This window comes from Ranitomeya imitator, chromosome 7 (genome assembly GCF_032444005.1).
Source record: "Ranitomeya imitator isolate aRanImi1 chromosome 7, aRanImi1.pri, whole genome shotgun sequence".
In the NCBI taxonomy this organism is placed as follows: Eukaryota; Metazoa; Chordata; class Amphibia; order Anura; family Dendrobatidae; genus Ranitomeya; species Ranitomeya imitator.
This window is the reverse complement of record NC_091288.1, coordinates 204,740,212-204,754,591: the sequence shown is the minus strand read 5'-3', so window position 1 is coordinate 204,754,591 and position 14,380 is coordinate 204,740,212. Positions and strand designations below refer to the sequence as shown.

At 46.8% G+C, this 14,380-nt stretch overlaps 1 protein-coding gene across 3 annotated transcripts; it reads left to right on the top strand.

Annotated features, from left to right (window-relative positions):
• ASB8 (ankyrin repeat and SOCS box containing 8) lies at positions 1-7,113 on the top strand. Of its 3 annotated transcripts, none has more exons than XM_069734495.1 (5): positions 1-77; positions 338-371; positions 5,356-5,460; positions 5,883-5,987; positions 6,317-7,113. In XM_069734495.1, the coding sequence occupies exons 3-5, from the start codon at positions 5,359-5,361 to the stop codon at positions 6,947-6,949; spliced, it is 840 nt and encodes a 279-aa protein (XP_069590596.1). In that variant the 5' UTR covers positions 1-77; positions 338-371; positions 5,356-5,358; the 3' UTR covers positions 6,950-7,113. The 3 variants fall into 3 exon arrangements, with proteins under 3 accessions (XP_069590596.1, XP_069590595.1, XP_069590597.1); XM_069734494.1 differs by having other exon boundaries at positions 10-77; positions 338-653; XM_069734496.1 differs by lacking the exons at positions 1-77; positions 338-371 and adding an exon at positions 4,611-5,068.
• Positions 7,114-14,380: the final 7,267 nt, after the last annotated feature.

Sequence of the window (14,380 nt, the reverse complement as noted above, 5' to 3'; positions counted from 1 at the left end):
CAGCCTCCCGATTGGCTGAAGCGGTGTCCACAGTGTCAGTCGTCCTGCAGCGCCCTGCTAGCGCTGTGCTGCTATAGGTGAGTGTCAGTCTGAGCCTGCGGGTGTGAGTGACCGTCAGCGGCCCGGGGGTCGTGGTCAGAAGCCCCGGTGCTCACAGCAGGGACGTTCTGGTGGCTTCTATGGTTCCCCGCACTGCTGGTAGCGCGTTATGTGTAGTTGGTGCCTTAATAACCTTTTGTGTTGCGATTTGCACCATTTATCGCCCATTAGAACGCATTAACGCTTTCTCCTCGCTGTCAATTATTTGTAATTATTTTTTTTCTTGTTTATTTCACAGCTGGGGGTCCACTGAAGACCCCAGATTCTGCCATGTAAGTACAGCTGTAACGCCCGGCACACACACTAGAGGGCGCTGCCACGGTGATAGGAAATCAAAAAACTTTAAATCATCCTCTTTTCTAAAAATGTCGAGATCTAAAAAGTAAAAAAACAAACAAAAACCCTTATTGGCCAAACTAATAAAATTATTCCATATGTTGTGCTCCAAAACGGGGAGAACTGAAAACCTCAGATTTGTTGTTTTCTGGTCATTTCTCCTCCCAAATGAAATGGACCAAAAAAAAATCATCAGAAAGTCGTGTGAACCCAAAATGGTGAGAAAATCTACATCTCGTCCCACAAAAAAAAAAAAAAAGTCTTGATGTAACTCTACTGACCAAATTTTAGCAAAGTAATGATTGCTCTCATAATGTTAGGACTGAAGCCTTTTTGTTTTTCTCTGGAAAAAAAAAAAAAGTTGATGTCACCATAACCGTACTGAGCAAAGTTACCGAGATCATTCTTACCGCAAAGTCGTTAGGGTATGTGCACACGACGCGGAAAACGCTGCGGATCCGCAGCAGTTTCCCATGAGTTTACAGTACCATGTAAACCTATGGGAAACAAAAGTGCTTCGGAAAAAAACGCGTGGAAACGCAGCGGTTTACATTCCGCAGCATGTCAATTCTTTCTGCGGATTCCACAGCGGTTTTACAACTGCCCCTATGGAAAACCACAGTAAAAACCGTGGTAAATCCGCAGCAAAAACGCAGCGTTTTTGCCCTGCAGATTTATCAAATCCGCTGCAGAAAAATCTGCAGTGGACCAGAATACGTGTGCACATCGCCTTAAGCAAACTTCAAAAACCAATGGAGAAATGGCCGGGGTGTTTGTTACATTTTACCTCACTTGGAATTTTTTATTTTTCAGTACATTTTTTTGGCAACTTGAATGGTGTCATTAAAAATTAAAACTCGTCCCCCATATGGCTATGTTTAAAGATGAATTTAGAAAAAAAAGTTATTGCTTTTGGGAGAAGAGGGGAAAAAAGTGGCTCGTATGGGTTAAATAGAGGCGTTGACATGTAATCATGGAGAGCTGAAATGGTGAGCTGCAAAAGGCAAGACTTATGAAAAATGAAAATATTGAGATGATCAGAGGGTTTTGGAGGTTTTTTTTTTTTTTTTTTTGGAAAGTGGAGTTTTGTATTTGTGTGTAGTACTCACTTCTTCCACCAGGTGGCACTGTTGATTTCTTTATGCAGTACGCCTTATCTCCAACAGGTGGCACTGTTGATTTCTGCATGCTGTACTGCTTTCTGCCACCAGGTGGCACTATTGATGTCTGTACGCAGTACTGCTTTAGGCTGGTTCACATTTGCGTTTTTTGTCGCTGCATTTTAGCGCAAAAAAAGCATGCTTTTTTTTCCCTATACGTAACATTAAAAACGCATCTGTTTTTTTGCATGCGTTTTGCCGCCGCATGCGTCTTTTGTATGCATGCGTTGTGTTGCAGAAATGCAATATGTAGTAGTATTGCTGTCTATGTAAACGCATGCGTTTTTAAGCAAATGCGTTTGGTTGTGTTAAAAACGCATGCGTTTTTGTAAAAAAAAAAAAAAAACAAGAAAAAACACTGATAAGCCACCCCACACCATAAAATTGATAAAGGGATCCTAACCCTATCCCTATCCCTAACCCTTGGGATCCTAACCCTAAAGGTTAGGGTTAGGATCCCTTAGGGGTAGGGTTAGGATCCCTTAGGGTTAGGGGTAGGGTTAGGGTTAAGATCCCTTAGGATTAGGGTAAGGGTTAGGGATCCAAACCCTAACCCTAGCTTTTTCTGTTTATAGTGGGTTTTCTTGTTGATTTTGATGATTGGCAGCTGTTACACCCTTCTCATCATGCGTTTAAAAAACGCAAACGCATGAAAAAGCGCATGTAAACGCGTCAAAACGCCGCGTTTGTAATAAAACATACAAAAACGCATGCGTCTAAAAAACGCGGCGTTTTACCGCGTTTACATGCGTTTTTTTCAGCACATGCGTTTGCGTTTTAAACGCAAATGTGAAACCAGCCTTACTCCACCAAGTAGCACTGTTGTTCCTTATCTTCACCAGGTGGCACTGTTGATTTCAGTATGCAGTACTCCTTATTCCTTATCTCCACCATGTAGTGCTGTTGATTTCTTTACCCCACCAGGTGGCATTGTTGATTTATGCATGCAGTACTTTTCTGCACCAGGTGGCACTGTTTATTTTTGTATACCGTACTACTTTTCTCCACAAGGTGGCACTTTTGCTTTTTTTTTATGCAGTACTATTTTTCTCTACGAAGTGGCACTGTTGCTTTTTTATGCAGTACTACTTTTCTCCGCAAGGTGGCACTGTTGCTTTTTTTTTATGCAGTACTATTTTGCTCTACGAAGTGGCACTGTTGCTTTTTTATGCAGTACTACTTTTCTCCGCAAGGTGGCACTGTTGATTTTTTTTTTTATGCAGTACTATTTTGCTCTACGAAGTGGCACTGTTGCTTTTTTATGCAGTACTACTTTTCTCCGCAAGGTGGCACTGTTGATTTTTTTTTTTTGTATGCAGTACTATTTTTCTCCACAAGGTGGCACTACTGCTTTTTTTTATGCAGTACTACTTTTCTACACCAAGTAGCACTGTTGATTTTTGTATGCAGTACTACTTTTCTCCACAAGGTGGCACTGATGCTTTTTTTTTTTTTTTTTAAATGCAGTACTACTTGTCTCCACCAGGTGGCACTGTTGATGTGTTTTTTTTTTTTTTTTTTTCCTTGTATGCAGTACTACTTTTCTCCATCAAATATTGAGATACTAGATGGTGGCCCGATTCTAACGCATCCGGTATTCTAGAATATGCATGTCCACGTAGTGTATTGCCCAGCCCACATAGTATATTGCCCAGCCCACATAGTATATTGCCCAGCCCACATAGTATATTGCCCAGCCACGTATATGTCACAGGTTAAAAAATAAACATATACTCACCTTCCGAGGGCCCCTTGTAGTTCGTTCACATGACCGTGACGTCATGGCAGGTCCTTCTCGCGCTGGCGCACAGGACCTGTGATGACGGCGCGGTCACATGAGCGTGACGTCACGGCAGGTCCTTCTCCCATACCATCCTTGGCACCGGAACCTGCTGGAGGTCACTGGAGCGTCGTGAAAGGTGAGTATATAATGATTTTTTAAAAATTATTTTTAACATTAGATGTTTTTACTATTGACGCTGCATAGGCAGCATCAATAGTAAAAACTTGGTCACACAGGGTTAATAGCGGCGGTAACGGAATGACTTACCCGTGGCATAACGCTGTCCGTTACCGCTGGCATTAACCCTGTGTGAGCGGTGACTGCGGGGAGTATGGAGCTGACGGCGGGCACTGTGACTGCAGGGGAGTAGGGGAGGGGCTAATCGGACCGTGCCCGTCGCTGATTGGTCGTGGCAGCCATGACAGGCAGCTGGCGAGACCAATCAGCGATGCGGGATTTCCGTTACGGAAGTTGCCGACAGAAAGGCGGAAGTAATATTAATATATATATATATATATATATATATATATAATTATGTGTGTTTTCGAGGGGGGGGGGTAGTGGAATTGTGCAGCACTGTTCATTTCTATACTCAGTATTTGTTTTCTCCACCAGATGGCACTGTTGATTTTTGTATGCAGTACTTTCTCCACCAGGTAGCAATGTTGTTTTGTATGCAGTATTACTTTTCTCCACCTGGTGGCAGTGTAGATTTTTGTATGCAGTACTACTCTGTTCCACCAGGTGGCATTTTTCATCTGACAGCGCTCAGAGGGCTGCGGAGTTACCGCCGTTAGTTTCTGATTTTTGGGGGCACTTTCCATGTATTTTTTTTATGGAGGCAGCTGAAGATAAAGGTTGCATTTGTTAAATATGTTGAACTACATTTTTTTCTCTCCTGGCAATTAAAGGGTTATTCAGACTTGTAAGTTATCCATACAAAAGGGGGATCACTTGCTGATCGCTGGGGGTCTTGCCTCCCGGACCCCAATGATTCATATTGTTTTCTTTCCCATCGTAGGATATTTTTTGCAAAACAAAATTGCAGAAAAACATCGCCCAAAATGGTATAACATGGCACCTGCCCAGAGGTGGTCGGGGTGGCACAGCCAATGCATGGCCCTAATGATCTGGGCCCACCACAGGGTGTGCGGCCATCGCTGCCGGCCCGCGGTGGGGAAACGGACGCAGATCTTCTCCTATTTAGCTCCGGTGCTGATGGCACAGACTTCCCTCCGTGGCACATACATGCTCGGCCGGCGTCACTTTTCCTGTTCGCCCTGTTTGTGCCAAACATTTCTCAGGGGAGTCGAATGCGGCCCAAAGTTTATCGCGTGGAGTAAATGGCCCGTCAGTGACAGGCTCCAGCTGCTGCGCGTTATCGCGTCGCTCCCAGTCCCGCCACGTCGTGCACTGGGGGACTAACAATGTGCAGCTGTTCCTTCCCCCCAGCAACAAACTGGTTAAAGTCTCCCCTAATATCCTCCGCGTGTCAGGATTTGGCAGCGCTCTCTTTTTTTGCCTACGAGGGAGCCCGGTTCTGTGTCCTCCTCCTCCTCCTGCTGAATATTTCATCCCATCTGAGGAAGAATTAATGGAAGGAGACGCTCTCTGCTCTTCATCCATTAGAGGCAGCGGCCCCGTCTCATGTGCCCGCCGAGTGCCAGAGGCAGGGAGGCTGCCCCCGAGGGTGAGTGCAGGCAGAGAGCGAGCACCTCCGCGATCCTCCTCCAGGGAGCTGCGGAAGAGCGTGCGAAAAAGGCAAGACCGGGCCAAGAGCAGGGGCGGTCTGCATCATACGTACCCATCATCCTGCGCTGGCACCTGATCGCCGCCATCCGAGTTCTGGGAAAGCTGGGTTCTGTGAAATTCGGCAGATTTGGGTCCAGAATTCCTTGTTTGTCACCCAGCTTTCCCGAGATCAGATAAGACAGATTATTGGTGAATTAACCCTTTTTGTAATGTGTTTTCTCGTAGACCATGCTCAATATGTACAGAAAGCGCCCGTTGTCGGAGCGGCTGATACGCGCCATCTCCTTCCGCTCTCTGCCCGGAGGCACCGTAGAATCCCTCATCCGGAAGGTAAGTGCCTGATAGCTGTAGGCCCCACCTATGTGGAAAATGGGGGTCTCTCATCCTCTCCTGGTGGGGAATGCATAGAACACATGACGTTTTTTGTTTTTCTTTTCCCGAAAAATGAGCACATCTGTCTCCACAAGGACGAGCGACACAGCCTGATCCGACGTCCTCATATACGACGCGGTCAGGCTCGGTGTTGCTTGTGAATTCGGTCTCTCTCATAGAAGTGAATGTAGAGAGCCGTCCGTCCGTCCGCACCTCTCCGTTCATTCTCCGCCTGGGGCGGGTTAGGAGACCCCCATTCTCCCACCTCTGTTGGACGTTTATTATACAGCCGCAATCCTTTTCCGGCCGACCACCTATAGAACATGTCCGTGTTCAGGACCCCTTTAACCTTGACTCTTGTCTTTTCTCTCTGTCTACAGGGGGCCGACGTCAATGGTCCTCATGACACCCTGATGCCCCTGCACAGCGCCTGCATGGTGTGCGATGGCGACTGCGTGGAGCTGCTTCTGGAGCACGGAGCCAATGTCAGTGGTCTTATTAATGGAGGATTCCGGTTTTCTGTCTAATCCTAGTTCTGTTTCCATTTTCAAGATTTCTGCTTTCTGTCAGTGAATACAATACTTTTCCTGTGGCTTTAAAACCAACGCAAACCTAATATGTCACAGCTGAAGGTTTGTTACAATCGCATCCAGTGTGTACACTCCTCAGTGAGCTGAACCAGGCGGATACCTGTTATTAGCGCCAACTCATTAGCTCATGCAGGATTATATACCCTGGACATACTGAAGCAGATCCTCAGCTGTGAGAAGTATCCGGTATATCCAGTCCATGACTGCGTTTCTGTGCCCTGCAGGTGAATGCCCTCGATGGCTACCAGCGCACGGCCCTGCACTACGCAGCAGAGAAGGACGAGACCTGCGTGGAGATTCTCCTGGAATACGGCGCCGACCCTAATGCCCCCGATGGGAATCAGGATTCTCCGTTACACTGGGCAGCTTTCAAAAACATGGACGGCTGCGTGCTGGCGTTACTAGAGGGGGGCGCAAAAGCCAATGCCAGAGACTACAACCAGGACACCCCCCTAAGCTGGGCAGTAATGAAGGGCAACCTAGAGAGCGTGCGGCTGCTCCTGGAATACGGGGCCCAGCCCGACACTGCCAACCTCAAGGGTCAGTACCCAGCGGGGCGGCTGGCCATTCTGATGGGTCGAGGCCTGGGTGGCGAGAGGGAGGAGGAATGCCTGGAACTGCTGCACAGGGCTTGCGGTACCCTCAGGTTGCGAAGAGAAGGAGGGATCCCCCCCGAGGCCGCCCGGGACGCCCAGCTACGCCAACGTCTGCTCACACTGTGCTCCGTTCCCGGCACTTTAAAAGCTTTGGCACGGCGGGCGGTGAGGGGCAGCCTCGGAGATCGCCAGTTATCGCAAGTGGTGATCGAGTTGCCTATTCCTAAATCGATCCAGGACTATGTTCTGCTGCTGCACTGAAGTCCTATCTAAGGACAGGAGAAGACCTGACCGTTAGTTTCTGATTTTAAGGGGCACTTTCCATGTATTTTTTTTTTTACGGAGGCAGCTGAAGATAAAAGTTGCATTTGTTAATTATGTTGAACTCCATTTTTTTTTTCCTTGCAATTAAAGGGTTACTCAGACTTGTAAGTTATCCATACAAAAAGGGGATCACTTGCTGATTGCTGGGGGTCTTGCCTCCCGAACCCTATTGATTCATATTGTTTTCTTTCCCATCGTAGGATATTTTTTGCAAAACAAAATTGCAGAAAAACATCACCCAAAATGGTATAACATGGCACCTGCCCAGAGGTGGTCGGGGTGGCGCAGCCAATGCATGGCCCTAATGATCTGGGCCCACCACAGGGTGTGCGGCCATCGCTGCCGGCCCGCGGTGGGGAAACAGACGCAGATGGTGTGCGGCCATCTTGTCTCCCCCCTGGTGTTTTCCCAGTGTATCGGGCAGCCGTGGCTCCTATACTGGGCTCATCTGTAGTGTTTGTGATGCATCATAGAGAACCTGGATCCATGATCATCTCCTGTGATGGAAGACCCCCCTGGGTCACTGGGGAGGACGCTAGTCTCCATACTGTTTCCCAAACTTATTGGGTTTTGGATGATGGGGGGGGGGAGGGGGGGAGGGAATTTCTTGTCACCTGAATTTTTTTACTTTTTATTATTATTTTTAGGAGCGGTAAAAGCAGATTAAAGCCTTGTGATGTCTGCCGAACCTAAAAATTGTTCTCCTTAGTTTTATCATTCGAGAAATCTGATTAGTAAAGCTGGGTCATCTGAGGATTGGCAAAGAGCCACATTATGTCCATCAGTGGTCCCATAGCTGGCCATACACATGAGATGGCTGCCTCTTCCTGTCCCCATACACATCCCCGCTCATGTAGAGAGAGCAGAAAGCTGCCGAGATGCCTCTTATCTACCATAATGGAGCGGATATTCAAATTCCATCTGCCCGATCCTTCTCTTCCCCGGCATCATCCGTCTGCAGAGAGTCGGGGGTCTCCATACACATCAGATGGTCCCACAGAAACTGGCAGGTTCGGATGACTTTTAGCTAATATGAATGGGATCCTTAAAGGGGGTTGTCTGGCCTTAGGGTACAAGTCTGCAGATTCTCCAGTGTCAGCGGTGGGCCTTTGACCGCAAGTATATGATTTGCATACATTTGGTCACATGCAGACTAGACGTGCGCGGCCTCGCTCAATGCAAGTGAGCCAGACATGACTAGTCGTAATGTGGCCGGACATATGCAAATCACATACTTGTTGTCTCATAACTACCCGCTACCTGCAGCGGAGAATCCTCACTGCACTGAGGACTCAAAATTTGCAGATTTGTACCCTAATCCGGACAACCCCTTTAAGATTTAAGGGCAAACAAGGCTGTTTTAGTACATCCCTGCACTCTGCCGCTCCAACCACCTGGATCTGCCGTTTCGCTTGCCCCCTGCAGAGCTGAATGATCGGGGCAAAAAAAAGTTAAAAGGATGCACCGTGCCCCTTCATTCTCCGGATCAGGGGGGGCTTCACTAATCATAAAGTGACGGACCATCCTAGCAATATCACTTTGCGAAATGAAAAAAACCTCTTTTAAATGGTGTAAAAATATATTTTCAAGAGCAGAAATCTCTTTATTTCTCTTGGTGACGATAGCGCAGGTATTGGGTGTCCTGTAGTGGTGCGTGGTCGCAAGAAAAAAATGGCCCCTATAGGGGTAACGAATAAAGATAAAAGTAAATTGGGTAATGAGTATGGAAAGTATCACCGTCTTCTGACGACACAAAGGTGGTGACGGATCGTTACGTGGATCATTATCGGCCCAGTAACCGGCGCTCCGGCCTTCATCATACTCCTCCTCTTGTGCTGAAAAGGTTAAAGGGTTTTTGTAGACAATAGCAGGCTGTCCCTGTGGGCAAAATCCCGACTTCCCCCCTTTTACCACATTACTCCACCCTCTCCATTGACCTTTACAGAGATTCCCTGAGCCAGGAGGACGCGCCTGTCACTCGCTCGGTTCCCATTGTTGCCCTGTAAGAAATCCCGTCTTCCAGCTCAGCAGAGGTTAAATGAACCAAGAGTTGGACATATGTAGGGCAGAGTAAGTGCGAACTGCCAAGATGAGACTCTGGTGATTGGCCTCAGAATTAACCCCTCATGGCACACACATTTTGGGAAGAAGCTGGCGGATGTCTAGAACGTGGAGGGTTATCCAGCTTTTCCTCTGGTCGGGAACATTCTCCTGACTCTATCGCATCGCACGTACAAGAAGAAGCCTCCAGCTGAGCATCATCCGTTCTTTTGTCATGTAAATAGGTTATACGGATGTTTGACCCAACATGGCAGAAATCTTGGATTTGAGTTTCGGATTTGCAGTGCACAAGAATAAGATCGGACGAGTGACAACCGATGTGATTTAGAAGTTGTCGCCCAGATTTCCTCATTTTCATTGTGGCAGTCCTGACCGCTGTCGTCTTTGCTTGAGGAGGTTTTTCTGGGCTGCACAGAACAGAAAATTGTCGAAAGCTGCCAGTGTGCAACATGCAGACTGTCGGGATTCTCTTCTGTTTCTAGCTGACTCTCATCATTGCGGTCTCTCGATAAAACGGTGAGAAAAGCAGGAAAGATTTCCAGTCGGCACGTGACCGAAAATATGGAAATCATACGCTTACAGTCTTCTGACCGCACACTCGAGCTGGAAGTAGAGGCGAATCCTGACAGTGTGTATATTTCACATTGGAAAATTTGGGCATAAAGTGATTGCAGAAATTTATGTACATAGAGCAAAATAAACTATGAATTTTTTTTTTTTTTTTAATTATTTCAAGGACGACTGTTTATCGAGGATGTTCTGACCTTACGGGGAAAATGGCGTATAACCAGTCAGTCAGGATACACGAGGACATGAGCTGGGGAAGGTGCACTGATCCGCACACACTAATGAGCCTTCATAACGATGGGAAACGATCATGTACAGCAGCTCGCTGCAGTTCACCTGTGACCTACACAGATCACTATCTAGTAGATCAAGCCTGGGGGCCTGGCAGAGAAGAGGCGCCCACCATGGCTCATTAATCTTTTTATTCTCGGACTATCGGGTCTCACTCGGCTGCCCCAGCCCGGCCAGAACCAGTAACCTCAGATCGGGGCCCTGGCTACTGATATCACACTAGCAGATCAGCGGCCGCTGTGTGGTGAGGAAACCGCAGACCTTGTGACGGGGAGAAGCTTTGGCTGCAAATGATTAAGGCTCTGGATGAAAACCACACGGTGACCTGACGGACCCTCTTATAAAGTAATGAGGGTTATTAGGCTTCGGCGTGAATGATCCAAATTACCTGATTCTTTTTTTTTTTTTTCTTCCAGGTATTGAATTGAATTCACTAAGAGGAGCCACAGAAGAGCCTGAGTGGCTCAGTGACTAAGTGATGGCTCCAGTGCTAGTAAAAATGGCCGCTACAACTTCTATGATGCTTGTAAGTGTGAATGAACCCCTGTGTGGTGTATAGGAGAGCACGTGACCCTTGTGTAGTGGATAGAAAGCACTTGGACAACTTTGCCGTGCTTAAAAGATCACTTTGGCCCCTTTGTGGTGCATAGAAGAGCCCTTGGGCCCATTCATGGTGCTTAGAAGAGCCCTTGGGCCCCTTTGTCATCCATACAGGAGCACTTGGGTCCCTTTGTGGTGCTTAGAAGAGCACTTGGGCCCATTTGTGGTGCTTAGAAGAGCCCTTGGGCCCCTTTGTCATCCATACAGGAGCACTTGGGCCCCTTTGTGGTGAACACAAGAGCACTTGGACCCCTTTTTAGTGCATACAGTAGCACCTGGGCCCCTTTTTGGCGCATACAGTAGCACTTGAGCCCCTTTTTGGTTACTACATGAGCACTTGGGCCCCTTTGTGGTGCTTAGAAGAGCACTTGGACCCCTTTTTGGTGCATACAGTAGCACTTGGGCCCCTTTCTGGTGAATGCATGAGCACTTGGGCCCCTTTGTGGTACTTACTTGATATGTCGGGGCCCCTGTGCTGTGTATACAAGATCACATGGGCCCCTTTGATAGTGTCCATTATTCCCCTGCCCTTCAGTCTATGCAGAAACCCCTTCACATGACGGTCTGGTCCCTGTGGAGCCGTCTGGATATGTGGTGTGCCGCCAGACCACATCTATAAATAATACCGTGTAGTATTGATCCCTACTCTTTCCAGCAATGACTCCACCACTGTTATCAGTGTAGACAGAGGCAGCCGTTCAGCTCATCCACAGTCTCGTCATGTCTCCTGCATGGAAGATATTACACGGATTGATGGTTTGTCGGACATGAAGTAACACGGGCTCTGATTTATATGGGATGAGATGGGTTTCTGATGAGAAATTTCACTTCTGCTCGGCCAAAACTGCCAAAGTTGCACCTTATTAGAATCCACTGATTGGCTGCAGCGGTCACGTGACATTGCTTCTCTCCAGAGGCCGGCGGGGGACACAGGAGAGTGCGGTGCTGGATTGGAAGATGAGTATAGATTTTTTTATTTTATTCACCACTTAAGGGCCATTGATAAGGAGTTGTCAAGTGTCCGACCTCTTTAATGTAGGCTGCTGACGTACGGGCTGGTCACTCGCTCTGTACTCACCGGTGATGAGCCGGAGTGGCCCACCACACGGCGCTTCTGAAATGATGGCACTGATGTCGTAGACTAGTCGCTGGATTACATGAATGTTTCTTGGTCATTGTTTCTTATAATGTGGCCAACCGATGCTGAGGAGCACCTGGAGAGAGGAAGCCCAGTCCTGGATGGCCCTATCCCCTTTCCAATGGGAACCCATGTGAGATCCTCCTCCCCAAAACTAAAGAGATTAAGGGTGGTTTAAAAGGTATAAAAGGGGGGGGGGGAACCAAACAAAAGAAAAAATTAGGACTTTGTTTAATCTTTGCAAGATGGAATTTAAAACTAAAAAGAATAACAAATGGAAAAAATAAAGGACTAAAAATAAAAAGACTAAAAATGAAAAAAGGACTAAAAATAAAGACTAGAAATTAAAAAAGGACAAAAAATAAAGACTAAGAATGAAAAAAGGACTAAAAAAAAAAATTGTGTAGAAAGTAATTTTATCCCCATCCTGAGCTTATAACTTTTGAGCACGCAGTCTCGATATGGCACCACCCCTGAGTTTTAGTGCCAGGTAGGAAATCGCGGCTCCTCGTCGCGCTTCTTCCATTAGGTTTGATGTCGACCATTGAGCGATCCTGTAGTGCGTTCTCCGGACGTACTGACGCACATTATCACCCCGCTGCACATAATAACACACTCACAGCTCTGTCACCGCCGCTCAGTGCAGCCCCTGCGAATAAAGACACGAGCGCAATCTGACAGGTCCCCTCTCTCCTGTGATCGGGATAAATGATAGCACCAAGCTGGGGGGGATGAAGGGACGCGGCTGTTTGAGTCTGACACAACCAATCCATCCAGCAAGAGGAAAGGGGCGAGAGAAAGCGGGAGGGAGAGGGGCGAAGGGAGCGCGAGAGGAGAAAACAAGACCTCCTCCTAAATATACCCTTCACGCAATAGGGATTATTATAGGGATCGGCCCTCATTATAATCATCCCGATCAATCATCTCAGGTTGGAAAATTTAGACGCTGCGGCAAAAAAACATTAGAAGGTCAGGACAAGGTAAAAGTGACAGGAGGTGTTACTGCTTATCCTCCACTTGTTCGGATTAAATTCTGACTTTTTGCTGTTTAGGGTTTGTTTTTGTTTTGTTTTGTTTTTTTTTTGCGTGGGGCTTAAATTGTTATAGCCTTGGGCCAAATTTCATTTCTTTTACGTCACGTGGGGGATTTTTTTTTTAGGCCAAGTGTGTGCGGTTCAGCACTACACAGACTGGTTTACCGACTGCAAACTTTAACGAAGTCACGCATTTTAGTGGGGAGTTTATTAGCTTAAAAAGCAGACAAAAAATTCTAAAAAAAAAAAAAATGGAAAGATGCACCAAATTTTTTTTTTAAAAAGGGGTTGGGACGTTTTGTAAATTTGGCACAAAACCCGATGACTTGTTGGTCCAAAAAATAACTTTAAAATGCTTGACCCACATCGACTGTCTAATCTCATCTATATATCCTGCCTGTTCATAAATCTCTTCATATATCGTCTATCAATCCCTCATTTTCTATCCGTTTATCGATCTCTTCAAAGACAACCCCCTGAAAATGAGAGCTGCCTGGGTTCAGATTCTCCATATCCCTGGGAAACATTTGATTTTGCAAAATGAAGTTATAATTGGCTGCTCGTTTTTCCTACAGCTCCTCCGCAGGTGAAATGTAGTATTACATGTGGTCATTCAAAAACGAATGCAATACGTGGATGACCCAGGCCCGCATGATCGATTACCAGGTGCCATGATGTCCATGTCCCTATCAAGACATTCACTTAAAGAACCTGTTGGCTTTATTTTACTGGGACAGAGCTGAAGGCGGTAGTTTGCCGCGGCGGCAGGTGCAGCAACGATCGTATGGCATAGAAGATGATGGCTGCTTCTTGAAGAAAAGTTGTCTTCTTGCACAATATCCTTCGTTCTCAGATCCAGCTGCTGCGGACCTTTTGGCGCGAGAGGGGTTAAGAGTGTAGGACCTGCTGTAAATGAGTGCTGGTAGCCATGCTCTCGTGTTTAAGGGTAACCCTCAGTCTGAGCCAATTACATGAGCCCCGAGCTGTGTTTAATGGGGCAGCAGTGAGGTCCAGTGACAGTGACGCTGATCTGCGGTGACAGTGTCCTATGGCTGTCCCCAGGGTTATGTGAACTCTGCCGGCTTACTTATTTACTCATCTGCATGGGCTGGCAGCGGTGCCCGCTGGTGTGATGCTCTGCCTCGGCGCGCGCTGTAAGCACACATCCCACTGGGAGGCAGGATCTCTCTAGATAACATGGTGGTCCGGAGGGGGGTGATCAGAACAGACGATAAGGGGGTGTTTTGACTTCACACAATATTATCGATTTCAGAAATGCCAGGGCTAATTCGCTTCTAATGATCGGCCCCCTTTAAAAAAAGAAAAAAAAAATTGGCTAATTTTTTTTTTTTAAACATCACCACACTTGTTTACAGGTTGTGTCTGGTATTGCAGCTCAGCCGTTTTTCACTTCAGTAGAGATGAGCTGCAATACCATACGTCATCCCATGGAGGCGCTGTTTTTATATTTTTCTAAATGCTAAATAACCCCTTTATATGTGCCCCTCCCCTTAAAATTCGCATAGAAAAAGTAACAAGCGGCCGTTATGAGATGCAAAGCATCATGCAAGTTTATTTCACTGGATGTAAAGAGGATAACCGACTGCCAGACGTTAGTTCTTTTAATTAGAAAAACTTGTTTGGACTCTTTCAAAAACAGCGCCACCCCTGTCCCCT